Source organism: Cyprinus carpio, chromosome A14, assembly GCF_018340385.1.
Source record: "Cyprinus carpio isolate SPL01 chromosome A14, ASM1834038v1, whole genome shotgun sequence".
NCBI lineage: Eukaryota > Metazoa > Chordata > Actinopteri > Cypriniformes > Cyprinidae > Cyprinus > Cyprinus carpio.
The window spans coordinates 22,579,244-22,595,078 of NC_056585.1; the positions used below are offsets into that span (position 1 = coordinate 22,579,244).

A 15,835-nucleotide genomic window follows, 5' to 3' on the forward strand; every position below is an offset into this window, starting at 1 on the left:
ATTTCAGTTTTTTTTTTTTTTTTTTTAAAACCTGTAATTCTCACAAATGTGTTTGTAGCATGTATCATTTTGTATGCCTCTTTATTTCTATCTATCAGGAGAAAGAGGAATTGTTCCTGCGGGCCTTGTGTCTGTGTCACACGGTGCAGGTGAAGGAGGCTGGATCGGAAGTTCTTGTGGACCAAGTTGATGGGATCGATGGGTTGCTGTCCCAGCCAGAGGAGGAAAGAGGCTTTATTGCATCCTCTCCTGATGAGATCGCACTGGTGAAAGGAGCCATGAAGTAAGATAATGATATGTTTCTTTTTCGGTCTGATAATAACCGTTGTTGGCACTTCCTGGCATAACTTCTCTCCTGTTCAGATACGGCTTCACCTTCCTTGGTCTGGAGAGCAAGAGCATGAAGATAAAGAACAGGCAAAATGATATAGAGGAGTGAGTTACGACCCTTGAAATAAGAGACTCATTAAGAACAATGCTGTTTCTATCATGCTGCATTATTACTTCCACTCCTAGATGTTTTTAAGTTATATAAAATTAGTTGTATGGCAGTTAAGTGTATACATGAGATTTATCTAACATTTCAGGTACAAGTTGCTCCATGTCCTAAACTTTGACCCAGTTAGACGGAGAATGAGCGTCATTGTGCAGACCAAATCAGGTGAGCTGGAGATCATTAGTGGTGCTTGCTTTTGCTATTGCTTATACTTAGGGTTATAGATCTGAATATACAAATAACACGTGCATCATTTTTCCTGGTGACATGAATGATAACACAAACCATGTGAGGAGGGATGACCTTTTTAGTGATGAGACTTGGTGGATAAAGTGATGAAAATGTCATAGGTTTGCATTGAAGCAGGGACCGAAGTACAGATTAGATTTTTTTTTTAATTCTTATTTGAATTTATTTAATTTGGCACTATAATATTTTGTATTCTTGTTTTAGATCGTGTCTCTTTAAATGCTACATGTTTTTAATTTCAGAATGAATAGTTGCTAAGTAAAAAATTGAATAATTTATACTGACAGTCAGTAACCACTCTGAACACAGCAGCCACTTAACAACCCCCCTGAGCATCTTAGCATTGTGTTTGTGAGTTCTGCAGATGATGACGCTGAATGTCTCTCACCCCCACTACTGTTTATTTAGGGGAGACGTTGCTTTTCTGTAAGGGAGCTGATTCTTCCATCTTCCCTAGAGTCAGACCTGAGGAGGTGGACAGGATTCGCATGCATGTTGAGCGAAATGCAACGGTACTACCATAGATTTCAGCATGATAATATCTTGCAGCGTTTCCAAGGATAATATATCCATTTTGACTTTTAGACTGGAATAAAGCATAGACATCATTCATTATATCTCTGTGTTAATCGGAGATGTCCTTTAGAGACATGAAATATTGAAAAGGTCAGTAAATTCTGGCCTAATGGCATGTTTCCGCTCACCAGGAGGGTTACCGTACACTGTGTGTGGCCTATAAACAGCTGAGTGCTGAGGAATATGCTATGGCAGACACTGGGCTGAGGGAGGCTAGACTGGCTCTCCAGGATAGAGAGGAGAAACTCATGGCTATGTATAACCAGGTGGAGATGGGGATGAGTCTGATTGGAGCGACTGCTGTGGAGGACCGGTTCGTAACCCAAACTGGCATTTACACCATGTTGTTTTCTCAAAGGAATATTCTGAATAACTTAACATCTTGTGTCCCAGACTTCAGGAGGAGGCAGCAGAGACCATGGAGGCCTTACAGGGTGCTGGGATGAAGGTTTGGGTGCTGACGGGGGACAAAATGGAGACGGCAAAGTCCACCTGCTATGCCTGTCGTCTGTTTCAGCGGGGTACAGAGCTATTGGAACTGACTGTGCGGACACTGGAGGATGAGAAGTTAAACCGTGATCAGAAACTTCATGAGTTGCTACAGGAGTACCATAACAAAGCAGTGAAGGACGCCCCGCCTGTCAAAGCTGGGGTCACCAGGTCAGATCCTTTACGTACTGGCTTTGTATAATAAGACTACACAGACTTCTTCTTCTTGTACTACTTCTTTTCTTCATCATCTTCGTTTATCAGTATCAGTTTAAATTAAATATTTGTCATCTAAGTTAATCTTAAAAAACATAAATTTAATAACTAATTAAATAATACCTTAATCACTATTTATTGTAATCTTCAGCAAAGATTTTGATCTTAAAATCAATATAAATTTTTATACTTTATATTTTTTCATTGTTATTTTTATACTCTAAATTATATAAAAGTCATGTCTTAATTTACTTGTAGATTTTAATTGTTAGTGTTTTATTTTTCATTTATTTAGACAAAATTTTATAGTTTTAATATCAGCCATTTATCAGTTATCGGTTGTAACATGAAAATAATTGTCAGTTTATCATAATTGGCCAGAATTTTAATATCGGTACATCTCAGGTACAGTTGTGTAGTATATTTAATGACCTCTAATTTAGTGTCATTTTTGTCCTACAGGAGCTGGTCTACTGCAAATCAGGATTACGGCTTCATCATAGATGGGGCGACGTTGTCGTTATTGATGAACCCACCGCATGATGTGGATGCCAGTCAGTACAAGAGCCTTTTTCTGCAGATCTGCCAGAACTGCACTGCTGTGCTCTGCTGCCGCATGGCCCCCCTGCAGAAAGCTCAGGTCACGGCTGCAGACCGGCACTTTGCCGGCTCTTTATGGTGCTTATAATAACATTACTTATACTTTATGAATTAGTTGGCTAAAATTCCCTTTTATCCAATTTAGATAGTGAAGATGGTGAAGAACTCCCAAGGTTCTCCAATCACTCTCTCCATTGGCGACGGGGCCAATGATGTTAGCATGATCCTTGAGGCACATGTGGGCATTGGTGAGACCTCGTCATAGATCATGTACACTACTATTTAAAAGTTTGTGGTCAAGATTTTTTTTTGTCAGGAAGGACACATTAAATTGATCAAAAGTAACAGTGAAGACATTTATAATATTACAAAAGATTTCAAATAAATGTTGTTCCTTTGAACTTTCTGTATATCAAAGAATCTTAACTGTTTTCAACATTGATGATAAAACAATGTTCTTGAGCTGCAAATCAGGAAATTAGAATGCTGATCATATGACACTGAAGAGTAATGATGCTGAAATTCAACTTTGCATCACAGGAATAAATTACATTTTAAAATATATTAAAATAGAAAACAGTTATTTTAAATTGTAATATTTGACAATATTACTATTTTTACTCTATTTTTGATGGTTAAGGTGAACATATCTTGCTCAGCATTTTTTCCGCGATGGAGTGTTGACGTTAGTATTTTGTGTTCAGGTATTAAAGGTAAGGAAGGCCGTCAAGCTGTGAGGAACAGTGACTACGCCATTCCTAAACTCAAGCATTTAAAGAAGCTTTTGCTAGCTCATGGGCATCTCTACTATGTGCGCATTGCGCATCTCGTCCAGTACTTCTTTTATAAGGTATGTTTGGCATTCAGTGGACCGGGTTTCAGTCTGTAAATATAAATGTAGTTGTTTTAGGAAATCCTTTTTGAAGTTTTAGACGTTTTTTATCCTCTCCTGCAGAATCTTTGCTTCATCTTACCTCAGTTCCTGTACCAGTTTTTCTGTGGATACTCTCAGCAGGTACAGTATATACTAATAAAGGGCCTTTTAGAAAACTACGTCCCAGCAGGTTCCTCTCCTCTGCTCTTTCCTTTGAAATTTCCCTCTAAATGTCTTTCTCTCTCTCTGCCGTTCTTTCATCTGAGATATATATATAAAACAAGCACAAACTAATACAAAAATTTTATTAGTCAGAGCTATAGTGTTGTGGTTCGTGTGTGTGCAAATTTTGCCCTGGCGCTCAACAAACTCGGATAGGAGTTCGAATCTGGCTTGCGTTGTGTCCAATCTCTTTCTTTCTTTTTATTTCTTTAGTAGTCTCTTTTTTCCTATCACTGCTTTTGCCACCTGTGAAAAAAATAATAAATAAATAAATAAAATATATGCAGAGAAATGCAAGCATATATATGTAAAGTTTATATGTATATTATTAACTGTTCAAAAGTCTCTGTTAATTTCTGTAATTGGATTTTCGACTTTACATTTTCCAGCATGTGTTTTGTGTATATATATCAAGCAAGTGACCATTGCATGTGGCCACACAGTCAAGAGTTTCCCTCTTGTTGTGTGCATTTGTGTGATCTCCTTAACGTGGTAATAACCTCCCTGGTGCCCCGTCCTTCCCCTCGTTCCCCTTCCCAGCCCCTGTACGACGCAGCCTATCTGACGATGTACAACATCTGCTTCACCTCCATGCCCATTCTGGCCTACAGCCTGCTGGAACAGCACATATCCATCGAGATTCTGCTGCACAACGCCGCTCTCTACAGGTACTAACCTGCAGTGCAACACTTCTGCTGATTTAACTTGTACCTTGCTGTTGCTGATATACTGTGTTCTTATACATCTTACAGAGAAATAGCCAATAATGCCATGTTACGCTGGCGCCCCTTCCTCTACTGGACAGTATTAGGAATTTTTCAGGGTCTCATGTTCTTCTTTGGTGTCCGTTTCCTGTTCAGCAATCCAGCCCTGCAAGATAATGGGCAGGTTAGAGTTGGTTGTGCTGTTTAATATGGCTGTAAATAAAAAATTGGGAATTGCATTTGACTTACTTCCTTATTTCAGGTCTTTGGAAACTGGTCTTATGGAACAATTGTCTTCACGGTCCTTGTTTTCACTGTTACATTGAAGGTTAGTGGCTTTGTTGGTCCATCTCTATAACTATAAAAAGTATCTCAGATCTTTATTTGTCAGAGACTGACTGTATTCCCTCTCTCAGCTGGCTCTGGACACACGACACTGGACGTGGATCAACCATTTTGTGATCTGGGGCTCTTTGGCTTTCTATGTTTTCTTCAGTTTCTTCTGGGGAGGCATCATATGGTGAGGAAAGTTTCCACTAGGGATTTTGTGCTGCGGCTCCACTGTTGATCATTTCCAGTTAGCTTTTATTGTCGAATTAAATTGGTATAGTGTCAAACTGAACTGCATAAGTTAACTTATCCGACTCTCTTTTCTCTTTCCTTCTCTCTTGTTTCCTAGGCCGTTTTTGAAGCAACAGCGTTTGTACTTTGTGTTTGCCAACGTGCTGAGTTCAGTGTCTGCCTGGCTGGTTATCATCATCCTCATCCTCCTCAGTCTGCTGCCAGAGATCCTTTTGGTGGTCCTTCGCAAGCCCAGAGGCCACCATTCACAACAGGTATACTGCTCCCTCCCTTTTCCTCCGCTCTCTTTGAATTCTTCCTTTCTACCATATCCATCCTATTTTCTGATATTCTCCCTGATTTACCTACTCTTCTGTTCTTCTTTCATCTTGCACCATGTCCTAACCAGGTGTAATGTGACGCAGTCACAGCCAATTACAAGATATTTGAAGTTGTACAGTTATGTGAAGCAGGATTTTGGGCAGGCAGAATGTCTCTGAGTGGCTGGTTTGCACTAAAACTGTGATTTACATGAAAAAGAGCAAAAGCTTTGATCGCTTGTTGCTTTATCATGTCACACCTGGTTGGAAAACAGTCACATTTTCTTTGAACCCAGCATTAACTCCCTACCTTTGGTATATTCATATTTGCTATTTTTTTTTTTTTTTTTTTTTTTTTTTTTTTTTTTTTAACCTTATTTTACCTTTTAAGACCTTAACATTTTTTCTTATACTCGCTGTAACTTCTCCAGCATCTCTTTTCTTGACTTCCTTCTGACTGTCATGAATTACTCAATTTACTTTTTTCCTAACAGAAATCTTGCCTTGTTTTAAGGCTCTAAATGGTTTGGATTGTTGTGATTGGTCAAACAGACAGGAAGTCAATACGTGTAATTGTTACTATCACTCTTCTTCGATGTCCTCTGCTTGACTCCTGTAGCTTTTTCTCCTATGTATCGCTCTGATTGAAATGCCCTTTATTCCATTAGTCAAGCACAAATACTTCCATCACCCTGTGCTACTGTGAGTGGCTACCCAACCTGTTAGAATCAATAAACAATAATTAGACCTTCCATTCATCTGAATTATTCAGAGGAAGTGAGCACACGCTGTAGGCAGTCTCTGTTGTAAGGGACACTAGTTAAGCAGCCTTTCAGGCCAGACATGAGCATACGGCGTTAATCTGCCCCCTGCCTCCTCACTGGGAGGTGATGCAGCCCTTCCAAGAATGCCGCATGCCAATTAAAACCACCATTGGGGAGAAAATGGAATCTATGATCATGTCTTAATTACTTGATCTAGTAATTATGATATTTCTTCAGTTATAAACCTTCATAGTAAATGAATAATAAAAAAAAAAAAGATGAAACTAGAAAGCTACACGTAATTACTCTGTTAAACATACATTTTTAAAGTGTTTGTTATTAATTATTACTTAACAACAAGCTTGAAAAAAGGCTGAAAGTGAGTGTAGCTTTGTCACTCCTTATTTGCATAAAGTCAAGCTCTGCTGAACTTAATCCTGTTTTCAGCTGTCATTGAAAATCAATGGAAATTATACAACTATATGCTTTAATTTAGAACATGGTCATAGGTTTGTGTTAATTTTCATTTTATTACAGATACAAGTGCATCTGATTAATTCAGAATTTACGGTCAATTCTACACTACTGTTCAAAGTTTGGAGTCAATACGTTTTTTTTGTTTGTTTGTCGTTTTCCCAAAGGAACTAATACTTTTTTTATTCATCAAAATATAAAATAGATCAAGTGTAACTGTAAATACATGTAAAATGTTATAAAATGTATATTTTAAATAACTGCTGTTCTTAAGACTTTATTTTAATCCAAGAATTTTGGAAAAATAAAATAAAATGATGGTTTTCTTAACAATATTATGCAACAACTTTTTCAATATTTATATTCATAAGTGTTTCTTAAGCAGCAAATCAGCATGTTAGAATGATTTCTGAAGGATGATGTGACACTGAAAACTGCAGTTATGATGCTGAAAATTCAGTGTTGCATCAAAGGAATAAGTTACATTTTAAAATATATTAAAATAGAAAAAAAAATTTACGTTTCACAGTATTGCTGTTTTTAAAGTGTATTTTTGATCAAGCAAATGCATCTTTGGTGAGCATAATTTATTTTTTCAAAAACATAAATATTACCAGCCCCAAACTTTTGAACGTTAGTGTATTGTTTTTTTGTTTGTTTGTTGTTTTTTATTCCTGATAGTTTAATATTTATTCTGCAGACCATAAATATCTAATTTGATTTGTGTGCCAAGTAATTTCCACTAGAAAAGTTTGTTTTTAACTCAAATAATTGACTGGGCTAGTCAATCATTCATGCTGGTCAACTTTCTGCTAAATCAAAGTACATACAGTACTAAGGGTTCTATTTAATATTTACTCTTGTTTCTCTATCTCTACTCCATTAACTTTATTCCCACTTTTTCTTACCCTTGATCTTCCTTTAATTTTCCTGTCCTCTTTGGTCTATTGCTCGACTGTGTGCTGTGCTGTAGATGAAACGACGGCTTCCTTCCTCTGGGACATCCACTATCTTCATGCTGTCGCAGACTGCTAGCACTCACAGCTTTTCCTGGAGTGACTAAGGTCTCTCTACCTGCTCCTTTTCTGCTTTTTGCCTTACTGTCCCTCGTCCTTTGGGTTGCCTGTCTGTATCTTCAGTGTCCTGCTTGCTGTCTCTCCACCTGTTTGTCTGTGCTTCCTCGTTGTGCTCTGATACAAATGTGTTTGTCATGGGTGCTGGGTTTGGAATGTCAGTCAAAATGTGTACTACAGTGGCTTTTTTATTTTATTTTTTTGATTTGGTGTTTGTCTTGAGTTGTTGTGCAAGAATTGTCCCCAAGAGTTAAGCCGTGGTGGTGGGGGTTGGTCCTGAGTGTGTGTTTGTAAGGGCTGCAGGGTATGATGGGGATTCCTTCAGCTGCCTGTTCCCGGTGCCTGCTATCTCTGCATGCCCAGCCAGGAGAATGTGCCACACAAACATACAGGGTTTCCTGCATGCGTGCTCGGCCCAGCCTACACTGCTCCTCACCCAGACCACTGTGACTTTCTGGGTGCATTAGTGCTGGTTGATTCAGAATGTGATTTTGTGTGTGAGAGAGAGTGTTAGTCTTGTTAGAACTGGCAATTGCAAAAAACAAAGAAAGGGACATTTTTAATTTGGACAATTTTGGCTTTGTTAAATAATTTGATATGGAATTTAAAAGACAATATAATATTTATCATAATTTCCTGATTAAACAAATACTTCATAATGATAAATCATTATTATTATTATTTCTTTCTTTATCATTTTAAATAAGGCCCCACATACAGTACTAGGGAATAGCTACGTAAGTCTACATTTGCCTCTCTTTGTTATTATTAGACTGTTACCTAAATATTGTATTAAATATAATATGTGATTTACAGTATCACTCAAAAGTTTGGGATTGGTAAGGTTTTTTTTTATGTTTTTGAAAATCTTTAATGCTCACCAAGACTGCATTAATTTGCTGAAAAAGAGTAAAACAGTAATAATTTGAAATATTATTACAATTGATTTATTCCTTTGATGAGCAGATGATAGTTATTCCAGTCTCCAGTGTCACATGATATGCTGATATGTTCAGTTGATGCTCTAGATGCATTTTTATTATTATCTTTGAATAGGAAATTCAAAAGTAGCATTTATTTGAAATATATATATTTTGTGACATTATAAATGTATTTACGGTCACATTTAAATAAAAACTGAACAAAATGCTGAAAACTACTGAAAAAAAAATCTTACTGAGCCCAGACTTTAGTTAAGATCAATTATTTGCCACTTTTTCAAAAGTATTAAGATACTGGAATGAAGTGGAATCCCTGGTCTTTGTGGGTTTATATTGTTTGAGTGTTGGCTGACTTTGTGTGGTCATATTCATAATCTAGTATAATTTAGCAGGATTATGTTTGAAAAAATGGCCATTATCATTTCTACCATGAAGGATTATCTATATGGAAATTAAAAACATGTGCCCTCAAATATGAAATCTCATAATTGTAATTGTCCTTCAGTGTTTTATCTTCTTTTTGAAGGTGGATGTACTGTACTGCAGTTTTGTGTTTGGGTGTGTGATCCATCTTGTCCTAAGTGTCTTTCACCCCCCTCCCACCCTTTCAGAAAAAGCTGAGTCAGTCTAATGTTGGGGGCAACCAGTCCTCTCAGTCTTCAGCCAGACCCCTGCTCATGAGAACCTTTTCAGACGAGTCTAATTCTGTCATGTGAACAGGTACAAGACCCCAGACCTACCAGTCAGAGCCCCAATTGATTGCCTGACCCTAGTCATCCACAAGGGATTTGCCTCCTAGTCGGTGCAGTTCCTCCCCTAGGGTTCAGTCAGCCCCCTCTGTGGGATTATTTTAATTTCCTCTGAATTCTGCTGTGGAAATTGTCCCTACCTCAGGATGAACTCACATTGGTTGGCTGAAAAGACATTTAGTCTTTGACACATTTCTGAAAATAACACACTGCAGCTCAGCAGCCTCCCACTTTTTCAGTGGTTGGTGTTGCAGGAATATTTTCCCATTGATTTTCTCCATAGAGATTTAAAATTCTGTGCTTTGAATCAAACCATCCAGTTCTGAGACTCACAACATTTGATTTGAAGCAAAGACATACAAATAGACGGTGTACTTAATCTTTGCCACTTTTTTATATCAGTAAACCTTACTACTGTCTTTTATGCTGCAAAACCCCTACTAGGATTTTAAGTAGTGTTAAATAGCTAGGTAGCTAGCTCACGCTGAAAGAATAACAGCCCTATTTTGCAATGAAACATCTGTCTTGAAAAGTTTAACTTTATGCTTTCTCTATGGAGGTTTTTAATGGGATTTTTACTTTGAGAATCCTGCTATTGCACTATATAAAAAAAGGCCTATACTCAAAAATGTTCTATATTTCTGCATAAATATGACCTAAAACATAATTAGATTTCTGCACAAGTCCTGAAAGTTGACAAAGAGAACCCAATCAAACAAACGAGACAAAAATATTTTCTTTGTCATTTTATTTATTCAGGAAAATGATCCAATATTACCTATCTGTGAGTGGCAAAAGCATGTGAATCTCTAGGATTAGCCTTTAATTTTAAGGTGAAATTAGGTGTCAGTGCCTGTTCTGATTTATTAAAAAAAAAAAAAAAGGGTTCTATCAAATTTTTTTTTGTATTTGTGGACGTGTGTCATGGCACTTCCAAAGGAGATCTCTGAGGACCTCAGAAAAAGAGTTGCTGTTGCTCATCGGGCTAGAGAATGTTACAAAGCCATCTCTAAAGAGTTTGGACTCCACAAATCCACAGTCAGACAGACTGTGTACAAATGGAGGAAATTCAAGACCATTGTTACCCTCCCCAGGAGTGGTCCACCAACAGAGATCAACCAACAGAGAACACTCAAGATGTGTGGTAGTCTGCAAGGTTGCAAAGGAACCCAGGGTAACTTTTAAGCAGCTAAAGGCCTTTCTCACATCAGCTAATGTTAATGTTCATGAGTCCACCAGTCTGCAGTTTGCTTAATATCATATGGACAAGCCGGAGTGCTATTGGAGAAATGTTTTGTGGATGGATAAGACCAAAATAATGAATTAGTGAAAATTAAATGATCCTTTCAGCCTACCAAGGGAAGCTCCGACCCCCATTATGCCATGCATGTGCTCCTCAACTAACCTGTGATTGGGTCCTTATTAACTAACTAAACCAGTCCTCTGTCATATTGTTCTGGTTAATCTCATCCATGGTTTAATTTGTGTGTGAATGACAACATGAGTTTGTGAGTTGGTTGAAATGGCGTCATGGTGGTTTCTCTGTGTCTTTTGTTGTGGTGGGTATTTTGTGTGGTGTGGTAGTTGTTGTGCTTGTAATTTGGAATATTTGTATTTATTTATCTTTATTTTTTGTGGCTGTGAAAGTCGTTCAGCTCCTCTAACGGCTGTCTATCTTTGTATGACATTATTTTGGTTCCGGTGATTGTTTCCCTGCATTAATGCTTTGCATTCTGCATGCTGCTATGATAGTTTTGCATGTTTAGCTGTTCCTAAAGATCTTGGGGTCAACTTGTGGATAGTTGTAATACGTTATTGGTGAGGCTATAGATAGGAGGTACTCACCGGCATTAAACTTGCTCTTCTGTTCTTCTCAGCTGTCAGAGGATTCCTCGACTGACACAAACAGGTAAACTGCTCAATATGATTTAAAGCAGTGCTTTCCAAACCTGTCCTGGAGGACCCCCTGGCCTGCACATTTTGTATGTCACCCTAATCAGACACACCCAATTTAGTTCTTACAGTTTCTACTAATGAGCTGATGAGTGGAATCAGGTGTGTTAGATAAGGGAGACATACAAAAATTTCCGGGCAGGGGGGCCTCCAGGACAGGTATAAATATTTAAAGGAATGTTCTGGGTGCAACACGTTAATCCTTTAACATCTGCATTTACCGACAAATTCGCCCATAGGAATTACGTCAGTAATGCATAACCAGAAGTACATAAGACAATTTATTGGACAAATTGACCTGTTAAAACACAAATAATCCCTTTTGTATGTAAGATTTAAATTTTAGACCTCCATTTGTAGTTGCTAATGCTTTTGTAAACGTTTTTATTATCTATATTAAATTGCTTGTTTGTGTTTAACCATTTTTATAATTATTTATTAATTGAATTGGTGACATTTTACAACAACTTTCATTAATAAATTAACAAACATTATATAATGCTTAAAAGGTTATTCATTAATATATATTCAAATAGCTAGAAACGTGAGATGGTATGGGCAGGTTTACGGGTTAGTTAAGGGGCCAGTTTGATTACTGTAAGGGAACACGGTTTGATCTGTTTATATTACATTGTTTAAATTGTATTTTCTCGGAAAAACAGATTTGTTTTCTTCTGCAGATGTTTTATTTGAGGAATATCCTGTTTAGTGATCTACAATACAATACTAATGCAAGTGTTGAGTCAATAAAAAAGTTTTGCACCGAAATTATAATGTTTTTAGCTTATCTTAACTAACCACCTTCAACATAAATGTTGTTACAGTAGCTAAAAGTCCAATTCCCATAAATGTACTAAATGATTAGTAAACCTTTATAAACATTAACAAATGATGTATAGTCTGAAATTTAGATTTAGATAGTACTGCAAAATCATGAAAAATAAATGATTTGTAAAGATGAGTAAATAGGGTGAATACACTACTGTACTTGTTATTATGACTGCTTATAAAGGTACTAATGATTTGAAATTTAACATTTCCAAATGGTGAAGTCTCTCAGCTTTAGATTGGGTTCTGCAAAAACATGAACAAATAATTAATAATTGATTTAAACTGTGTAAATAATAGAAATCTACATGACAAAGAGCAAAAGTCTGCCAAATGATTAATGGTGACACGCTTTTGACAGGTCCAGGGCTTTCATTAAAACTACAGATTGAACATTTTTGTTTTCCCACCCATGGACGGTTGGATCAATAGACAAGAGGTGGAAATTATGGGTGTTGACGTTTTTGGCAAAATGGAACACCACAGTCCCTTTTTTTGGTGTTTTCAATAATCATGTAGCACCGTTTTCAGAAAATGTTTTACCTTTCTGCTACGTAGACAGCCAAGTTTTGTTAAAAGCCCATTTTGCCAGTTATTGTCCGGTAATCAAAAGCAACTGTGACATTGAGTATACTTGTTTTAATTCCAGAACATTCCTTAAACCACGATTCACATCAGCGTTTATTTGGTCTAATGATATGTGCGAATCATTCCTGGCTACCAGATCCTCCTCTGATTAGGATGGTTCTTTGGTGCATATGAGTTTGATTTGGTTTAGGGTTTGTGTTTGTGTACAGAATGATCTGGGTTTGTGTGTTTGTTATTTTTGATGAATCAATCAATTAAGAGATGCACTTCAAACACTGTTGCCAATCATATCTTTCCTATTCCACTGTTAAATACATTTTTACATGTGTGCTAAAGTGTTTTGTGTGGTGATGTTTTTTTGCACCACAGATGGCTGCGGTCACTCCTCTCTCCTACAAGAATCTGAAGGAGTGCCACTGTGATGGGTACAGACAGCCTTTGGTTAAGACTACTGATGGGCCCCTCACATCTGCCGGGGTTGCTGCGCTTCCTCTTGCCTGTTTAAATGAATCATGACAATGGAACCAACTTAAACTGCTTTACTGTTACATCTTATCTCAAAGCCTTCCATCCCAGCACGATTCCACAAAAACTGTTTTCTGCCCTGCCCTACTGCCAAACTCCCATATGCAACCTTACCGGGATGAATGCGTCACTGGCAAAAATCGTCAGTAGCGCTCGACTGCTACAGAATGTACCAACATCCCTGCTCCACCTGGTTCCTCCTAATTGCTTGTTTTTCCTGATCGCCCCCTCCCATGAAATGCCACTTTCCATACTCTCTGATTTTCTTAACTTTGTAGGCACACAGTTACCCCTTTTGTGATCGGTTACCAGCTGTGATCACAATCCCAAATCATAGATTAGAGTTTTGTGATATGTAGCTGTTCAAGATTCCTAAATGTGAGCTCTCTCTAAGATGCTGCACTGCGGGCCCTGACCCTATGGGTATAAAAGCTGCATTTCAACAATTTGCTGTTTGTTCAACCACATGGAGTTCTGGGATATCCCACGGAGCCCAACAACTCCGTATGTGTACGTGTGTGTGTGAGAAATCGAAAATCAATTACAGATTTTCTTCAGATATTTCTTATAATGTAATGTCACGGTCTTTCAATGTTACTCTTTGTTGAAACGGGGATCAGTTTACAGTTGGGTTACAAATTGTACTAGTGAAAAGTGTGGAAAATGTTGCTTGATGCCAAAAAAAGGAGAGATTCCATTGAAAGGGACGACCGACTGTCTTCAGTTTCTCCTTGAAGATAGATTGTCTATGGTTACGGCACACATTAGGATTGCTTCTCGATGCAGAGTTAATTGCATTTTTCAGAGTGAGTCCAAGTTCAACAGCATCTATTCACTGTTGAGCCATTAATGACATTTATATTGAATGTGTCAGCTTTATATACCATGCCAGTGCTCGAAAACACACTTTCACGTCCACATGCATGCATTTCACTTTTGAGGTTACTGAATGAATCACTTATAAGCAGTAGGGAGTTTTTGGTTTAGATACATATTGAACTCATGTGTGCCATCTAGTGGGTTGGAGGGCATGTAATCATAATTCTACTTTTTTCACTTCTAAATACATTCCATTTCTACGTGCCATAATTTAAATCACTTTGTAGATTATAATTGAATTATTTTGTTCTTGACTATGTGATTCTATTTGACATATTTATTGTACCTTGTAATTATTCTACAAATGTTGTATTTTTGTGGTATTTCTTTCTCTTCTTAATTTGTTAATCATTATCAGCTTGTGCCAACTGATTTTTTTATTTTTTATTATTTATTATTATTATTTTAAAATTGTTTGCCTGTGCAATCCGCTGTTGAACAGATTGGGTATCTATATACAGACCTTGTAAACCAGCAGCTCTGGGCTATTTCTCTGGTCAGAGATCAGTCCTGTAGATCCTCCCTTAATATATGGTGTGAATGCAGCTGAAATCGTTGTGTCCCTTTAATATGAATGATCTATTCCATTCTTCTATCTGCTTGTAACCCAAAATGGGTGTTAAAAGAGCCACTGCCTGGCATGTTCTGTAATCGGGCACATTTGTTGATTATGTTTCTCCTAAAACAATGCCATATGAAAGATGCCACATTCCTGCTTCAACTATTTTCAAGTGCGTGTTTTTGGATTATGCAAGGGTAAGTGGTGTGTGTTAGACCTCTGACTGTGTAATGATGCTAAGCATCTTAAGCTCAGCTCCCGGTCTTGGGCCGGGCTTAATCCAGCTGTATCACAGCCCCGCATAACCACCAGGCCTTCTTTTCATTTCTGATTACATCCTGAATTAGCTTTCCAGAGAAAATTTATCAGAGCTCTATTTACATTTGCTTTCAGCTAGACAGGTGAGGCCAGTTGGTTTGATGTTTCATTGTGAACATTAGCCCAACGTGAGCCCGTTTTTGTTTTTCTCGATGCATGTGTGACTACTAATGCCACCACTGGACTGAACCCTGGTGAGCACATACACACTCACACCAAGATGAAGACACATCCATGTGTCTGTTCAGCTCAGTTTGGAAGGGGAAAACAGAACTTGCCTGCAATGTTGGACATTTCCAAACAGACCTTTAAATTACTTCAGAGATGCTATTTTCAAAGCTTATAATAATTCTTGGATTCTCATGTTGCCTGAATATATATATAAATATAAATATTTGATTGTATTTTTAATGAAACTTTTTGAGCCATTTTTGTAAGAAAAAGAAAACGTCCCAAAAAAAAAAAAAAAAAAAGGCTGAGAAAGGCGGCCTGATTGTGGAACGTGAGGCAGGGCTGTGGTGTGTTGCTGTAAATTGAATCAGGCACTAGCACGGTCAGCCCTGCTTCCTCCATCATGTCCCTCAGGCTCCAGCTGATCTGAATGTACCTCTCAAGACCAGTCTGTTTAAAAAAAAATCTTTAATAAAAGCTGTTTTGAAAGAAGACATTTGTGTCTGAAGTTTTATATTTTTTGGTTATTCATGTAGTAATGTTATACATGCACTTTATAGGGCTTCAGAGTAACTAAAACAGCATTATAATATTTGTATGTTTAAAAATGAATTTGTCACACTATAGGACTAGCTAATGGACAAAAGGGTCTAAATGGTTAAAAAATGTTTGTTTATTATTTTGTGCTTGAATTAAGTGTGTGTAC

At 37.4% G+C, this 15,835-nt stretch overlaps 1 protein-coding gene across 2 annotated transcripts in view; it reads left to right on the plus strand.

Annotated features, from left to right (window-relative positions):
* The window catches only part of LOC109101832 (phospholipid-transporting ATPase IG-like), a 62,085-nt gene extending 46,462 nt beyond the window's left edge, over positions 1–15,623 (plus strand). The window contains exons 14-31 of one of the 2 annotated variants that reach the window (XM_042770257.1): positions 99–283; positions 364–435; positions 588–661; positions 1,154–1,257; positions 1,453–1,634; positions 1,715–1,981; positions 2,489–2,666; positions 2,772–2,874; positions 3,331–3,476; positions 3,582–3,641; positions 4,263–4,390; positions 4,475–4,610; positions 4,689–4,754; positions 4,843–4,946; positions 5,106–5,262; positions 9,171–9,279; positions 11,186–11,217; positions 13,047–15,623. In XM_042770257.1, the coding sequence (XP_042626191.1) occupies positions 99–283; positions 364–435; positions 588–661; positions 1,154–1,257; positions 1,453–1,634; positions 1,715–1,981; positions 2,489–2,666; positions 2,772–2,874; positions 3,331–3,476; positions 3,582–3,641; positions 4,263–4,390; positions 4,475–4,610; positions 4,689–4,754; positions 4,843–4,946; positions 5,106–5,262; positions 9,171–9,275 (2,067 nt within the window). In that variant the 3' untranslated portion in view covers positions 9,276–9,279; positions 11,186–11,217; positions 13,047–15,623. The remainder of the gene's footprint in view (positions 1–98; positions 284–363; positions 436–587; positions 662–1,153; positions 1,258–1,452; positions 1,635–1,714; positions 1,982–2,488; positions 2,667–2,771; positions 2,875–3,330; positions 3,477–3,581; positions 3,642–4,262; positions 4,391–4,474; positions 4,611–4,688; positions 4,755–4,842; positions 4,947–5,105; positions 5,263–9,170; positions 9,280–11,185; positions 11,218–13,046) is intronic. The other variant, XM_042770256.1, reaches the window with a different exon arrangement.
* The last annotated feature ends 212 nt before the right edge of the window (positions 15,624–15,835 follow it).